Raw genomic sequence first — 16,314 nt, 5'->3', positions numbered from 1 at the left:
CAAGGGTCAAGAAAGGCCTCTTTGATGACCCTCAATGTGAGTCCTGAAAGAGGAGTGTGGACAGGTGAAGAGCCAGGTGAAGAATGTGGGCAGTGGGATCAGCACTTAAACCCATGAAACTGATCACCATCTCCCAACATTTGCGTAAGCACCTTCCCTATGGCAGCCCTGACCAGTGGGTCAGGACGTTTAGTCAGCACATTCCCTGTGGTGGGGAACACACGGGTGAGCTTGAGGAACCATGTGGCTACAGCCCAGCCAGCACAGGCGAGCCCTGAGGAGCCCACCCTAGAGATGGCGCAAATAAGACTGAGATGAAATTACCAGTCCACAGCCAAGGTCCCCTTGGAGCTAGGCTGACCCAGATGCTAGGGTCAGATTGCTTTTAGGGAAGCTGGAAGGATATCAGAAAGACTGGACTTTTCCATCTTCATGTGACACTCTGGGAAGTTCCCGTGCCTCAATTTACCTAAATATATTCTCCAGCCAGGCTGAGTTCCTTGTAGTAGAAATTACCTGCAGAGGACTAGTAAAGTAGATTGTCACTGTTTTTTCTTTTTTTTTTTAAATCTATAAAGTCCGCAAATAGGACCAGTCACTGGTGGTTAGTAATTGGAGGACCAGTAGACCTGGGGTTCCCCACTTGAATAAGCATCAAAATTATTATTGTTAAAAATAACAGAGGCCCAGGCCCAACCTAAGCTACTGAATCACCAGCATTTTATTTTTTGCAGCCACTCTGACCGCTTCTCAGAAAGTCCACGCTCTGGGAAAGGCAGAGCGGAAGGTAGAGGTCACACAACCCCAGCAGGGGTGCCTGCAGCACAGAGCTCGCTTTCCGCCTCACAGCGGAGGTTCCAGCAGGCCGGGGAGCGTCACTTACATATGTAGTTGCTTCATATGTTTGCTTCCTTTTCCCTCATCCATCAAGACTGTACTCACCCATTGAATCAATTGGCTTAGTGATATAAATTTTTTTCAATGAAGTGGTATGGGCGATACGGAGAAACGGTCAACGTCTTCATGAAGCTTACTAAGTGTGCATTTCATCAGTTCTAAAATGCACTTTTTCCACACTTCAACACCTCAGAAATGGAATTGGGCATAACATTGAATGTGTCTGAGCATTTGTTACGATGTAACTGAGAATGTTTTTTCTTTCTTATGGTTTAGGAATAATGGTGCCAGTTAAAATCAGTAGTTATCTTCAAATTGATGAAATATGGTAGTGGGAAAAGGAACAACACACTTACATAAACAGGTAGCTGGCAAGAGCTTTGCTCATGCTTCTCCCTCTGCATGAGTAGTTCTGCACTTCTGCTTCATCAGTTCTACTAACCAATTACAACTCAATTCAAATGCCACCTCCTCCAGGAAGCCTTCTGTGTCACCCCAGCCCCACTACCCAATCTGGATTCCAAGTTCTTCCTTTGGGCCCCTGTGCTGGCCTCTAATGTATGCTTATCATGCTGTGTTACATTTATCCTGTTATCAGTCCACCCCTCCCCCAACTAGATGGTGAGCACCTTGAAAGCAAAGATGCAAGGTACACCTCTGTGCTCCTAGTACCTGGCACAGAGCCTGGTTTACAGCAGAAGTTCAATAAATGTTTGTTGAATGAGTAAATTCTAAAGGGTTGGATAGTTACAGGCCATAGATGTTCTGACCCATATGTGAGACCACAGGATTTCAGAAGAAAGGCAGAGTGCAGGGCTGGAAAGGCTGAGGAGGGCTTCTGGGAGGCAATGGGTTAGGAGCCATTCTGGCGGGATGGCTGGTGGACTCAGGGCTGCAGGGAGAAATGAAGACGTGGGCAGCGCTAAGACCTTCATTTCTCTTACTAGGTGTAGATCTGTGGTGACTGTCACTTGACTGGATTTTGTGTTTAATTTCAGGAAGCTGTGGGCCTCAACAACATTCAACATTATTCTTAATAATTAACTCTAGGTGCTAAAACAATAGATGCTCAGGTTCAGAGAAAAGAGCAGTTCAACCCTCACTGAGTTCTCACAGGAAGTCCTGAATACACATAGATTTTGTGGTTTAGACCTCAGAGCTTCCTGCCAGAGCTTTACAAGCTTTAGCAAGTCTAAGCAGCCAGGAGAAGGCGGGCGGATGGGACCACAAACAACATGGTACCAACATTTCAAAGCAGGTGCCTTCTTACCATCTATTGATTTAGAACCTCAACTGTAAACTGTTTTTTTTTTTTCTCCCCCACTTCCCCCAAAGTACAGCTAGCATGACTGCTTGGTGCTGGTGGGGTCTGACCTTTTAATAATGGTCATTTAAGACTTGGGATTTGATTCAACTGAGTTGTCTCTTAGCTTGCCCTTCTGTACATTGTCTGGGAGGCTCACAGAACCTCCAGTGTTCATGGAGTCCCCTCTTTTGAAGGAGAGGTCTACAGATCACTGTGATCACGTCTGAGCAGTCAAGGAAATGAGACCCAAACAGTTATGGTTTCTGGTGTTTCTCGTTGAAGTTTGCTCATAAAGGTTTCAATTCATTATATAAATCTACCAATAGGTTGTGGGTCCAGCTTTGCAGCTGAGACCTGGGGAGTGGAGTCTGGTTGTTCTAGTGGGGATTAAGGTGGCCCAGTTAAATTGGGGTGACCCAATTTGATCCTGCTGTCACACCCCACTAACCAGTCTCTTTTGCATTCAGCAGCTGGATGCTGGGCTCCTTTCTAACAATGAGTAAACACTGGGGTCAAGTCAAGGCTTTTATTTCACTTCTATTCCTGAGACAGTGAGCAGCTGTCCATCAGGCACATAAGAAACCCAATAGTGTCCCAAACAGGCAGGCTGCTCGCAGGGAGACACAGGCACAGCGACCGCTTGACATCTGACACCTGCACGTGGTCTGAGGCGATCTCTAGGATTTTGTACTCAGTCACTGATCATCCTAATATTTGCATTTTTATTTTTCTCTTCCTGGTGTGGTAGAGGTCTGTGTGGAGGCCAGAGATGCCAGACGTCAGATCACGTGGCTGAGTCAGAAGGTGCAGACATGATAGTGGCTCCTGAGCTTGGGAGCTGGCGATCAGGGTCTACTCATAGAACACCCGTGATGGAAGTGCGGGCGTGCACATCTGGAGTGGAGAAATTCCACAGTGCCTTCTCCGAGAAAGGACCATTCCTATTGCTTTTCATTAGAAGAAGGTGACAACTGAGTCAGGAGACAGTTACACGTTTTCTTCGGCTTCACGGAGAGGTTTAGATTGAACTCGAGGCTTGGGGAGGGGAGGGCCTTTTTGCTGGTGACCTTGTGTTCCTGGGGTAGGAGGAGGCCTCTTTTTCTGTGCGTGCTGGACACGGGGGCCAGGAGGCCCGGGACGATGAGCAGGTGCCTGGGGGCGATGAGCAGGTGTTTGGGGACGATGGCCAGGTGTTGGAGGAGTTTGGGACATGGCTGGATTTGGAGGAGTTGAACCTGGAATTTGGTAGGACTTCCGTCCCCTTTCCTCGGCGGGGGTCACTCTGTTCACTCCTGTCTCCAGCTCCTCATCTGCAACAATAAAAACCTCTGAAGAGTTTTCTTGAAAAGATATGATCAAGATCAATGCAACTATTTACTGAGCATGCCTCCTATGTACAAGGTGTCATGCCAGCTACTCTGGTGCACGCGATGAGGAAGCAGAAGCCACCTCTACCCTCCAGAGATTCCAGGTCTTGCAGGGGAGACAGAAATGCCCACCATCAAGGGAGAGTGAGAGTCCAAGGCTTTAGAGAACTCAGGGAGCCAAAGGCGAGATGTGTGAAAGGCTTTAGGTCTCTCGAGAACAAAGTGGGCACCCAGACCCCAGAGCCCTGACTCCAAGTCACCCCAGGGGCCACACCTTGAGAGCACCTCAGGGTTCTAGCCCTTGTCATGGGACCTAAGTAGTCAGAGAAGACATTGTCAACTACCTGCCTTCAGGTGGGTCTTTCTGTTAGATCTGCCTTTCCCCCAGTTCTCCTGTAATGTGACCCACATTCATTCTGGTGAGGGGTTGGGTTATATGCAAGGAGTTTTTAGTTCTTAGAAACAATAGTTTCCCAGAAATTCATAAGCAAGCGCAGTCCTCTTGGGCTTGGAAAGAAAAGAATTCCTCCCCTGGTCACCCCTCTGGGATTTTCTGCTTTCTGTGATGGCAGTCCATGAAGACAGGCCCACGACTCACAGTAATGTAATTTTTCCTTTGCTGTTTTAAAATGACACAGGAAATCTGTGTAGATTCTCAGATGCTCTAAGCCTGGAGGTTCCCGCTGGCCCGCTGGCCCTCTGGCCTCCGTTGGGCTACAGGTTGGGTAATCTGGTCCCTGTGCCCAAAGCCATCATTGCAGTGCTCCGGAGAAAGCTCGGAAGAGGGGCTCTCCCGGGGTGCATGAACCGCTGCTCACGTTGGTGCAGGGGTGTGAGGCTTAGGAAGCACACGCCCGCTCTGAGCATCGTCCTGCAACTTTGGGTGCTAATGCCAGTTCAGACGGCCTCTTTCAACTGCTAGAAATCCAGGCCTGGGGGCTTTAAATCTGAAGACTCAAAGTCAAACGTTGTGGTTTTGATGTGGAGAGGCTGGTGTGCTCGAAGCACAAAAGTAAAATGCACAGAAAGGGAGAAACAGTTTCTGTGCCACCTTTGGTGCCTCCAGGTAGCAGAGGTCAGGCCAGGAGGCCCCAGAGAGGGCTCTGGCAATCCCAGTTCCCAGCTGCAGGGCAGCGGGCGGTCCTTTTGCATCTCCATACGGCAAGCTTGGGCTGGCCGTTTGCTTACTCTTCTGTTCACCCACTGTTTTGTTCATTTGGTTTTTGAACATTTTCCCCCCATCTTCTAGGTGTTAGGTGCCGTTGCTAAGTGGCAGTGATGGCTCAGACACAAGCATTGTCCTTAGGAAGCCAAGCAAGTGGCTGCAACGACCCAAGACTGCGAATCACAATGTCAGTCTCTGGTGAGGACCCAGGGCCACCAGAGAGGTGCAGACAAAGAGCCCCATGAGTTCTTGGAGGAGCGGGGTGTGGCCAACTGGCTGAGGCCTCAGGCTGGCTTGGCTCTGTGCAGCCTGCTGGGTCAGAGCAGGACGGGGGACCTGGAAGCCCATGCCTGCAACTTCAGCCCCTGCCCACATGGCTGCTTCGTGGAATTCCTCCAACCTCAGTGCTCTCCTCCCTCCCCATATCTCCTGGTTACTCAGCCCTGGGCCAGGACTAGATTGAAGCAAGCAGGCGCCCAGGGCACAAAACCAAAGAAGGCCTAACTCCTGGGGTTGTGCAAGGGCAGGGTCAACTCTGAGGGGGAAGATATCCTCAAGTTTTGCACCCTGAGCTCCAGGTTCACCTTACCCTCATCCTAACTCAGCCTCCTGGCCGTAGAATTTGGGGCACATCGTTTGACCTCATTGAATTAAACTTCTGTGTCTGAATGAATATTATCTATCTCATAAGGTCACTCAGAAAGTTGAGTGAGATAATGAATATAAAGAAATATATATATAATATAAATATATTACAGAGATCAGTGCCTGGTACAGCCAACTGCTTTGTCAACTTGAGCCAATCATCACGCTGGCCAGTCAGCCTGGTGAAAGTAGAGATTGCCTTGTCTTAGGTGACATGCAAGGTCCACCTTGGAAGGATGCGTGATCTTTGACCATTAGGCAGAGAAGGAAAGAGCCTCTGCAGGGGGATGGGGGGCCGCGAACTGCCAGAGCAGGGCCCAGAAGTGAGGAGGCTGTGGGTGCCGATGGGTCTCCACCAACAATTCTGTTCCCCTGGAGCGGAGAGTGTGTGTGAGACGGTGGTGGAAGCGCGGGGCCATGCTGGGGGCAGGGGTGTAGCGGGACATGAGGCGGAGGGGCAGTGGCCTGAAAGAGACCTGGGGAAAGATGTCTAATTTGAGGAAGCCAGAGCCAAAGGTGGTTCAAGGCCACCACTGCCTGGGGAGGTTCAGACCAGGTCATTCTTTGGGTGGTCCCGGAGGCAGCTGGCAGGGACACACTGGGCCTGCTCCTGGGAGAGACCCCGTGTAGGGGACGCAGTCCTGCTGTGAATGGGAACTTGCACAGAACCTGAGGGACCTGCCCACCTGGCCGCATGTCCTGATGATGGCTGGGCAACACTTGAAGGACCCAGCTGCAACATGGGGTCCCAGCACCCCCGCCACTGTCCCAGCACAAGAACACCATTATCCAAACATGCTGCCTTGGTTGGCCTGGATACCCCTTGAGCCAGCTCCCCACTTATGAACATAACATTTTCATTCTTGGTGGGTTGTCAGGCCTGATTCAAGGAAGAAACACTTGCAGCCCTAACATACCCCCTCGGAACAGCCAATTGGAAAGGGGTATTAACATCCAGTTTGGGAACAAATGTATTCCTGTGAGTCCCCGGTGCCCTGAAATTTTACCTGTATTCCCAGGAGCTTGGTCCTCAACACATCTCGGCCACCCCCTCAGGAGAGGACGAGATGTTTGTTCATGGAAATGGAGTTTTGAAGCTAATCTTTTTGCCCACGTAGATATACGTGGTTCACTGGAAATCTGTCCACAGAGCCTCACACTGAGTCAGCCTCAGGTGGTGGATTCCAGTGAGGCCGCCTGGATTCAGCTTCTCAAAGCTCCCACATTGTCACCACCGAGAATTTGTTTTTCAAAAATCAAGCTAACCACAAAATGGAACAAACTGTAACCGCCAGTTACAGCCCTGACATTCTGAAACTACCCGTCTCCATTATTTTCTTTCCAGACTCTGAGCGCCAGCCCCATGAGTTGTTTCCACGGGGATTTCACGCGGGCCTGCAGGGGGACGGCAGGGGGGAGCTTACCGTTTCTCCTACGGCTCTGTTTTTTCCTCTTGCTGATGTAGAAAATGAGTAGTGCCACAAAGACAAGGAAGACGGTGCCTCCTCCGCAAATGCCAATGATGAGATAGATATCCAGACCTTTCTCTGCAAGAGGAATGGACGTGGGATGGAAGGGGTGGTCCTGGGCAGAGGACCATTTCTCTGCTCTGGCCAAGGACTCTTGCCTCCTGCCGTTCAGATAAAAGAGCTCAATGTGACTTCTACTCTCACAGAGGCCAAGCTCACGGAGGCTGGTGGATTCTGTCACTGCCTGAAGGGGCACCGGGTCCAGGCTAAGCCCCTCCAAAGGCTCCTTGGAGGACTGCTCTCCTGGACCAGAGATGCCTGATTCTTCATGTGCCAAGGCGCTGTCCCCTGCCCCCTATCAGGGAGAACGTCACAGAAGTTTAGATCTGAGAAAGAGTTTAGAGACTAGTGTCACCTCTAGCTTTGCAGACAAGGCCCAGAGAGGGAGGATGAGTTGCCTGAGGCCACACTGTGTCCTTTCCTATGTGATTCCTTTAAGCAGCCCCTCATCTCCATGTTCCTGAACTATTTATCCAGCTTCATTTCTGGCTGCCCTCCTACAGCATGATTTTTTTCCTCACCCTCTTGACCAGACAGTTTCCAAAGACTTGGGGGACATGTTTCATGTGTCCAGCCCAGCTCTCTGACCACAGATTTTCCCCAAACTGTGAGAGAAATTCAGACACACAGTGAGTTAGCAGCAGGTGTTGACTAGACCGTCAGCCCACAGACCTTCAGTTGCCCTAATGCAGTGAGGATAACAATGACTTTGTGTTAAGAGAAATGGCTCTGAGTGCAGGCTCTACTAGACAAGAGCTGTGTGACCTTTGGCAAGTTATTCTACCTCTCTGAGCCTGTTCCTTTCTTTGAAAAACGGAGATCATGCACTTAGATCACAGGTGACTGTTGGAAGTCAATCAGATAATGAATGTGAAAGTGCTTTGTAAACTGTAAAACTACACGCGAAGACAAGGGCCTGCTCTGACTACAGCTCTGTGCACCGGCGTTTCTGGGAGCTGCTTCCCGGGAGGGGTGCTGGGCCGCCTGCCCCTTTGTGAGTCAACAGCAATCAGAGAGGCATCAGCTGGGGGCATGGGTCAGGGTGCTCGTACATCTGGAGAACAAATGGAGCTCAGCTCGGAGTCACAGGGAAACCCTTCTCTGGCCAAACGTTCCTAGGAAGATGCTGTTGCACGTGAAGCCAGGCCGGCCCAGGAGCAAGCCAGAGGCTCAGAAACCCAGCTACACAGATGTTCCGACGGCAGTGGTTTGTCGATCCTTGCTTTCTTTCCCAGGTCTCTCTCTGACCCAGAGACACAGCCTCTCTATGCGCTGTGGATGAAGGGGCTTCCCCTAGAGAAACAGGCATAATCCTAACCTTCTGTGAAGCTAGGCAGGGAACGGAAGGGGGGTCCCTTAGGCTCTGCCTGCTTGCAGGAAGGGCCAGGGCCGATGGCGGCCGCCTCGGGCTGAGCCGAGGACTTCCCGGGGTCTGGCCCAGAGGGCTGGGGGGCCCAGGGCCGGCCTCGGACAAGTTGGGAGCATCGGGCTAAGCCATGCAGCCACTTGCTCGTCTTCTCTGAGTCCTCAGACAGGGTGACCAAACCCTTATCTGGGCACCCTGGGGAATGTAGGACACAGTCTGGTCACAGGTGTGTCCAGCCAGGCCCTCCGGGTGCTTTCTGTGGGGGACGATCCAGTGTGTCTTGGACGGAGGCATCTGTGGCTCTGTCATTCAAAACTGTGTTCTCACAGTCGCTAAATCCAGCCACACTCCTTCCTGGACTCCTCCTTGGAGATAACGTGCCCGTGAATTTACGTGGGGGAGTCCTTCCTGGGTGTCCAGACCTGTGCCTTCACCCTGGTATTTTGCTTCTAAGTTCATACTCGTCTCTTCTGAGCCAAGTGGTTAAGTCTTGTCATCGTCCTCTCTGCCTTGACCTCGGCCTTTTATTTTTACTTTTAAAAATATTTTATTTATTCACTTTTTGTTTTGGTTTGTTGGGGGGGTAATTAGATTTGTTTGTTTGTTTGTTTATTGTAATGGAAGTGCTGGGGATTGAACCCAGGACCTCGTGCATGTAAGCACACACTCTACCACTGAGCTGTACCCTCTCCCTGGCCTTGGCCTTTTAGGATGAAACCCTTTAAGGGTCCTCAGGAGCAGCCTCGTCCTCCCCAGCCTCCCCCTAAGTATTCCTCCCATCTGTCTAGTGGCTGTTTCTCAGGCTAGCTCCACTCTGCCCCACAGAATAAGGGACTTGAAGGTTCTAGGCGTCAAACCTCGGCTTCCTTCAAAGCCCTTCCTCCCTCCGTCCAGCCCTACTGCGTGCGCATTCTTTTTTTTTTTTTTCCAACTGTTGGGATCTAATTAAAGTAAACATGGAGTAGGGTTGGCAGCTAAAATACACAGGATGCCCAGCTAAGTCTGAATTAAACAATGAATAATTTTGAGTATAAGTATGTCCCACGCAACATTTGGAACATTTACACTGCCTTTTTATTTGCTAAATCTGGCAACTCTAATCAAGGGCCTCCTGAAAGGGGACAAGAGCTTGAGTAGTCGAGAAGGGGCCGTTCATTCACTGTGTCGTAGTGACGCGGTGTGGGGGGGACACAGGGATGACAGGTGGACGAACAGGAGGTGAGGGCATGCTGCTCTAAGTGTGTGACGGGCAGACCCTAGGAGGGTCCCCATTGATCCCAGCCTCCTGGTCCTTCCCGCTGGGTGCAATCCCCCCCCCCCCCCCGACTGAACGTGGGCTGGCCTTCCTGAGTGACTGCTCGTGGACAGAACACAGCAGAAGTGACAGGATCTCTTCCGCTCCTGAGATTAAGCTGTAAAAGACCATGGCTTTTGTCTCGAGCACTTGCTGTCACTCTCGCTCTGGCTGCTCTGAGGGGAGCTGCTGCCACACTGGGAGGCGGCCTAGTGCCCCCCCCCCCCCCAGTAGTGCCTGCACCTGACGGATGTGGCTGCAGCCCCTGCCAGTATCTTGACTGCAGCTTCGGGGAAGACTGAGCCAGAACCATCCCACTAAATCACTCCCAGATTCAGGTCTCACCAAACCTGCGAGACAATAACTGCTGGATGTTTTAAGCCGCTAAATATGGGGTCATTTGTTATGCAGCAGCTGGTAACTTACTCAGAATGTGCATAAAAAAGCCTTAATTCTGACTTCACACTAGCTCGGGCTGCCCCCTAGGGTCACTGACCAGACATAGTCGCTGTAGAAACTCAGGGCCTCTGGCCAAATAACTATTTTTTGTTCAGTTTTGCTTCAAGGGGACTGACAAGACAGCATTGGAAAAATAATCGCAGCGTATCAGATGAGTGACCTCTTGGGGTTCATAGGGCTTGTCTTCTGTGTGGACCAGAAGGCTGAAGCCTAGAGACGGGCAGAAACTCTGTCCAGGTCATCTGTTCCATTTGGACAGACCAGGATAGAAGTCTAGGCTTCTGGCTCCCAACCCAGAGCTGAGTTCTACAGCAGGCTGCCTCCCAAAAATTATTTCTGGGGGTCGTCCCAAGCTGGGGGTCCAGGGAAGAAGAACTGGTCCTGGAGTCAGGATTTCCTGGTGCTGGCACCAACGCCAGGCTGTCTGCTCTGAGGCAGGGAGAGCATTCCTACACTGGTTCACTGTCCTCCCTGCCCTCAAGCTCTTCCTCTCCCCAAGCCCCTAACTCCCAGGGTTTCCACAACCTTTCTGCCCCCCGTCTCTGATAGGAGGTGCTGGCCATCTCCCATCCAGAAAGCAGTCTTTTTTGCTCCCTTCTCTATCGTTGCCCTAGGAGTCACAGTCATAGTCACTGACTAGCCGAGGGATCATGGGCAAGTCAGTTTGCCTCTCTGGGAAGTATATCTCTGTAGGAGATAAACTTTTCAGCTCGTTTATCTCTCCCATTTGACAATTCTTTCTTCTAGAAGAGAATCTTCTGAGTTGCCTGAGTTTAAATTGCGCTCGGTGGGAGGACTCCCAAGATGGGTAACCCCAGAACACTAACTCCTCTCTCCTCTAAGGCGTCCCTTGAAGGGTTCCAGGGGAAAGAGGTATACTTTCAGGTCTCATCCTGAGCCAAGGCTGCCTCCCAGCTCAAGCACCCGTGCCCTGGAGCAGTCCGCTGCTGTGGGCCTGGAAGGCTGTGTTTGTGAAGTGAACTTAAGGTGTCTGCCCAGTGCCCACTACGCACCTGAACACCTGATGGGCATCGCGTTCGTTTCCTTGCTGACTTCGTTACTTGACACGCACTTGACGGATGCTTTCCATTTGGTGTTCCACTTGTATTTGATGATCTGCTGATCTTCCCTGACCTTGGACTCATTTATGTACAGTTCTAATTTAGAGCCATTTACTCTTGCTGCCTCACAGATCAGGGTTCTGTTGGTACAACTCCAGGAGATCACTGGTTTTGAGACCATCTCTGAAACAAAAATAAAGATCCAACTCATACTAGGCAATTTATAGATTGTAAAAGATGTACCTGTTTATACAGGGGAAAGTGAGTGAGTTTGGGGCCAGGAAACAATTTCAAAGACCCCTAGCTATTGTCAACAGTCATTTCTATTCTATTTTATTTATACGGCACATTCAGAACACGTTTATTTCCGATAGTTTATAGATACCTTATATTAGTAAAAAAAAAAAAGTCATTTCAAATATTTATGTGGTATTTTATATCTTAAAATGTGTCCACACGTATGATCACATTATTCTAAGGAACAGAGAGGCCAATGTTTTCCTTCCTGTTTGCAGATGAAGTGCCCAAGGCTCTGAGGTTAAATGGATGGTCCAAGGGTACACACTGATAAATGGGAAGTCAGGAGAGGAGCCCACTTTTCCAAGTGCATGGTCAGTGCTATGGGTAAAGGGTTTACCACGCCCCATCCCCTTATCCTCAGGTCCTAGGATGCGGGACTGGCGGCCGGGTGGGCAGTGCATCTAGTGCAGCTGGGAGCTTGACCTTGAGGAGTTGGTACGCGTGTGGCCTGAGGCCTTGGTCACAAATGAAAACCCCCTCCCCCAGCAGGGTCCTGGGAGCAGGGGCCAGGTGTGCAGTTCAAGCTCTGAGGCCGAGGGGAGAGAGCCCCTCCAGCCTCCCAAAGCTGCTCGGCCACACCCTGCACCCCACCGAGCTCATTCATAGGAGAAGGATGAGAAGGACATCCCCCACCTGTCACAACAGGGACGACATGTGACACAGCCCTGGCACGTTGATCATACCGACGATACTGGTGGTAGTTGTTACAGCCACAATCGTGCACTCCTTGCCTCTCCTGACACAATACTGTTAGAAGGCTGCATCACAAAAGACAAGGCCATGGCCTTGGCATCAGTTGGGGAGGGTCCAGATCCTTCTTTACCACCTCCGAGCTGTCCAGTCAGCTCATTCTTTTCTCATCCTTTCCTCTCTGTCCCCAGACTTGCCACCCTTCTCATTCAGTGTCTTTCCATTCATTATGCAAATACATAAGTTTTTTCTTTTTTTTGGTGATTCCCTCCCTCCATGACTCCCAGACAACAATGTCTTCCCCATGAACTTTCCCACCAAATTCCATCTCTTTCCCAATATACAGGCATGCAGAAATTAAGTTTTCTTCCTATCCCAGAACTCAGAGTGACCCAGAATGAAGAGGGTGGAAAAACATCATCCTACAACAAGACAGGGTCAGTGGAGAGTCTAGGAGTTGAGCCAAGGCATTTACTTGTCTCTTCAAAATGGAAATACTACTTATAAGAGTGACATCACTGTACAAATTGATAAAAATACCCCCAAAATTTCAAGAAGACTTAAAATCATTTGCTATTCTACTACCCAGAGTCAACAATTCTTAAAGTTCTGATGTATCTCTTTAGCAAATGTTTTCTATGCACACATGCACATAAATGTCTTAAAAACTAAAACTGGATCATATTGTTTGTCTGCCTTTTTTTCCCTTTACTGATCTATTTTGAAATTCTTTCCATTATAAACACCAAGAAATACACATCGCCACCATCTTCTTAAATAATATATTCTTCATTTAGTTAATAAGTTTCTAACTGCTGGGGACTTTAAAATCCCTTCCAGCATTTCACTGATATAAACCACCCAGGGATGAGCAGCCTGTCAAAGTCATACATTTGTATACACCCTTTCTGTGAGATAGCTTCCTACAAGAGGTGTGCTTCAATCAAGCGAGCACATCTCATAGGTGAGAATCCTTAACTCCAGGTTGCCAGGACCAACGCCTTCTCTACTAACATCTGCTTTTAAGGAGCCTTCCACTGCCTCTTCAGTTGGCGGCAGTGTTCCCTTGTTAAGGGGTTGTGGGTGCCCAGATTGGAGTCTGAGCAGCATGCAGGAACAAAGAGATGGCAGACAGCATTACACTGAGGAAGCACGATTGCATCCCAGGTGCCCGAGGCACCTATGCTAAGTGTTTCCCTGAAGTCCTGTCCCCCTGAACATCCCATAGACTTATTTTTATGAAAGTTAGACTCAGAGCACACAGGGAATTGATCCAAGACCATGCGGCAAGTAACAGTGATCGGACTGCATATTGAATGCTGGACACACACACACACAGCAAGGTGGCTATCCTGTCATGGAATGATCTCCATCTTTTGGCCAAGGAGTGAGGGTTTATTTTTGAGGTCATGAAAACATTCTAAAATTGACTGTGGTAATGGTTGCACAACCCTGTGAATATGCTAAAAGCCATGGACTCACACACTTTAAAGGGGTGAATTTTATGGTATGTGAATTACATCTCAGTGAAGCTGTTTGGGGTGGGGAGGGGTGTCACTATCCTTGCTGAACACAACCTTGGGTTTGGGCCCCGACTTTGCTCCTGTCAGGCCACTTCCGTTCCCTTATAGATAATAAGGGGGTAATAACAGCGACCTCTCAGAATTGTTGGGAACCTCAAATAAGATCACGTAGCAAAGCACCTGACACCTCGCCAGTAGCCGTTATTCTCACAGCACTGCCGAACGAAGCACGGGTGTGAGGCTCAAGCTCAAAACCAGACCCTCGAGTCCGTGCTGGCAGAAGTCATGCCAGCCGCGGTTCCCAGAGCCCACACGCAGAGGCCCCTCTGGCTCCATTCTGTCTCGCCCGCCCCATTTCTGGAATGCGCGCTCCCTTCTGCCGCGGGACTAGGGTGTGGAAAGCTGTTGCTTGCAGGGGAGCTGACAGTGTCTGTGATCGTTGCAGTGGGCCTGCTGTCAGGTCCAAGTGCTGAGAGCAGGGCTGGAGGTGACCCTAGGTAGGAGGCGGGGCCCCCTCTTTGGCAGCATTTTCTGTGTGAAGCACAGAAGTGTTTATTTGCTCGCTGAATCCCTGGCTCGTGCCTATGCTGGGGTTCCTGCTTTCTTCTCCAAGCGAAGCACAGCTTCCTCTTCTCACTTCCGATCCAAGCCTTGCCTAGTGTCCCCTGAATTTGTGGCTTCCAAGTCACTCCACTCCCACTTCCCTTCCCTCTCTCCCAAGCTCAAGACGCTTTGTTCATCCTTTCTCAGTGTAATCATTCTTCAGGCGTTTTACTGGCACCCTTTAGTCTAGGCCAGTGGCTGTCAGCTCTGGCTGCGCATTAAAATTACCTGGGGAGTTTAGCGCCTGCGATGCCCCGGGCCCCATACCAAGGAACCCTAATTTAATTGGTCTGGGTTAGGACCTAGCACTGGTAACGTGAATAGCACCTCAGTTGATTCTAACGTGAAGCCTGAATTAAGAATCACCCAGCAGGTCCTCCCTACTTCACTTGGATGAGAACAGCAGCGCCCTGGCTAGTCTTCAAACATCCATTGGCACTATCCATTCCTGCCCTCCCGGGACGTGCACAGACACACAAAGCCACACCTTGTGTATTTTCTATAGATATCAGCAAATACCATCTTCCACCTTTGATCATGCTGCTGTTGAGCAGATTAGTAACAAGGGCTATTCATCCTTAAATTCATTATTTCCAGCCCTTTTCTGCCTTACAACAAACTACTCCTTCAGGACATCCTGGCTGGACATTGTCTTTCAGGATGGAAGACCCTCTAGTCATCAGCCAGCCTCCCCTCCCCAGCCCCACATCGAGCTTGCTCCTTCATTGTCCACTTGGAATGGTCACGTTTTTCTTCTGCCCATCTATCTCCCTCCCCTTAATTAATACCATCATCATCCAGATTCTTCACTCAGCTGCGCATCCCACAACCACGGAAGAGAGAGTTTGCGATGTGCAGACTTGAGGGTCTATGAGCTGTGGATTTCCACAGGTGGAACCCGTCTCTCCCACAGGACTGGAGCCTGCACTGAGGCAGGAGGAGAGCATTCAGTTCCTTTAAGGCTCCCTCAAGGCCAAAGTCAGGGCTAGGGACATTTCTTAAATGCTATTCCCCAACCTGCTAAACAGTGCCCATACTGAGGTGGAGGAATTTAGAGACCAAACACTTACCTAGAATCTTCAAATCGAATAGTTTGTCCAGCACGTGTTTTCCTTGTGTGTCGTATACAGCTACCTTGTAGGTGTCTCTATCAGTGCTCTTCAGATCTTTAATTTTCAGAGTCCCATTTGTTAATATCATGTATCTGTCCATTATCTGCTGAGGTGTCTTGTTTCTTTTGAATTGTGCGACCTTGGTTCTGCTTCTGGACCACTGTATATCATCTATAGAATCACTCATTTGAAAATCAGGAATGTCCAGGCTGATGTCATGGTTCAGGACACCAGAGATGACCTGCTTATTTTCAGAGACTGCACCTATTAAAAAAAAAAAAAAAAAAAAGACAGTTACTGAAGTCGTGCAAGCCACTGCCAGGGAAAGCTGGGCTGTGACCTCTTTGCCTCTTCCACTCACTTCATGGTCTCCAAAAAAGTTTCTAATGGTGACAATGGAGACCCACACATCAACTTACCTTTAGTGGAAACAGTGAAAAGCAGAAGGCAGCTGGCTAAGATGTTACATGCGAGGCTCATCTTTGGTGTCAGTTTCCTTCTTGTGATTCTGAGCTCCCTTTACAAAAGGAACTGAAGTGAGACCAGTGGAATCCACCCCCGAGAGCTTAACCACGTGCCTCTCTTCTTTGCTTCTTTACAGTAATCGTAGAAGATGCACGCTCACACACACGCGAGCACACAGGAAAGCAAGCCCGCTCAAGTGTTCCTTTGCCAAAGCAGCTGTGTTTATGAGTGTGTGTTTCCTTATCATATTTCACTCCTCATGATGACCTTAGATGGGGTTCATTTCCTCCATCGAAGAGAAGAGGAACTGAGAGTCTAAGTAAACCATGCAGGATCGCCCTTTAGTTAACAAGGAGACAAATTCAGCCACACGGCTCGTCTTCTAACCATTCTGTGGCAGTGCCCCTCACAAGACCACATAGAAATGTGGGTGAATGTCCATAAGTGAACAGCCAGCAGACCACGATTATCTATTGCATGGTTACAACTACTGGAAAATGTGTACATACAAAATAATTACAAAAGTGGATTT

General features: G+C 49.6%; 1 protein-coding gene across 1 annotated transcript; it reads right to left on the bottom strand.

Annotated features, from left to right (window-relative positions):
- Positions 1-2,715: 2,715 nt before the first annotated feature.
- Positions 2,716-15,992, bottom strand: CD2 (CD2 molecule). Its single transcript, XM_010968174.3, has 5 exons — positions 15,737-15,992; positions 15,276-15,581; positions 11,042-11,272; positions 6,805-6,927; positions 2,716-3,513 (listed from the first exon to the last, which is right to left on the bottom strand). Exons 1-5 carry the CDS (start codon positions 15,795-15,797, stop codon positions 3,191-3,193), a joined length of 1,044 nt encoding a protein of 347 aa, XP_010966476.1. The 5' UTR covers positions 15,798-15,992; the 3' UTR covers positions 2,716-3,190.
- Positions 15,993-16,314: the final 322 nt, after the last annotated feature.

Source organism: Camelus bactrianus, chromosome 9 (assembly GCF_048773025.1).
Source record: "Camelus bactrianus isolate YW-2024 breed Bactrian camel chromosome 9, ASM4877302v1, whole genome shotgun sequence".
Classification (NCBI taxonomy): Eukaryota; Metazoa; Chordata; class Mammalia; order Artiodactyla; family Camelidae; genus Camelus; species Camelus bactrianus.
Note: the sequence above shows the minus strand (reverse complement) of the source record. Positions and strands in the feature narration are given on the sequence as shown.

Coding starts and splice junctions, on each gene's coding strand:
- CD2 (XM_010968174.3), bottom strand. CDS start 15,797: ATGAGCCTCGCATGTAACATCTTAGCCAGCTGCCTTCTGCTTTTCACT. Junction 15,582..15,736: donor TTTCACTGTTTCCACTAAAG/GTAAGTTGATGT, acceptor TTTTTTTAATAG/GTGCAGTCTCTGAAAATAAG. Junction 6,928..11,041: donor GATGCCCATCAGGTGTTCAG/GTGCGTAGTGGG, acceptor TTCCTCTTGCAG/AGAAAGGTCTGGATATCTAT.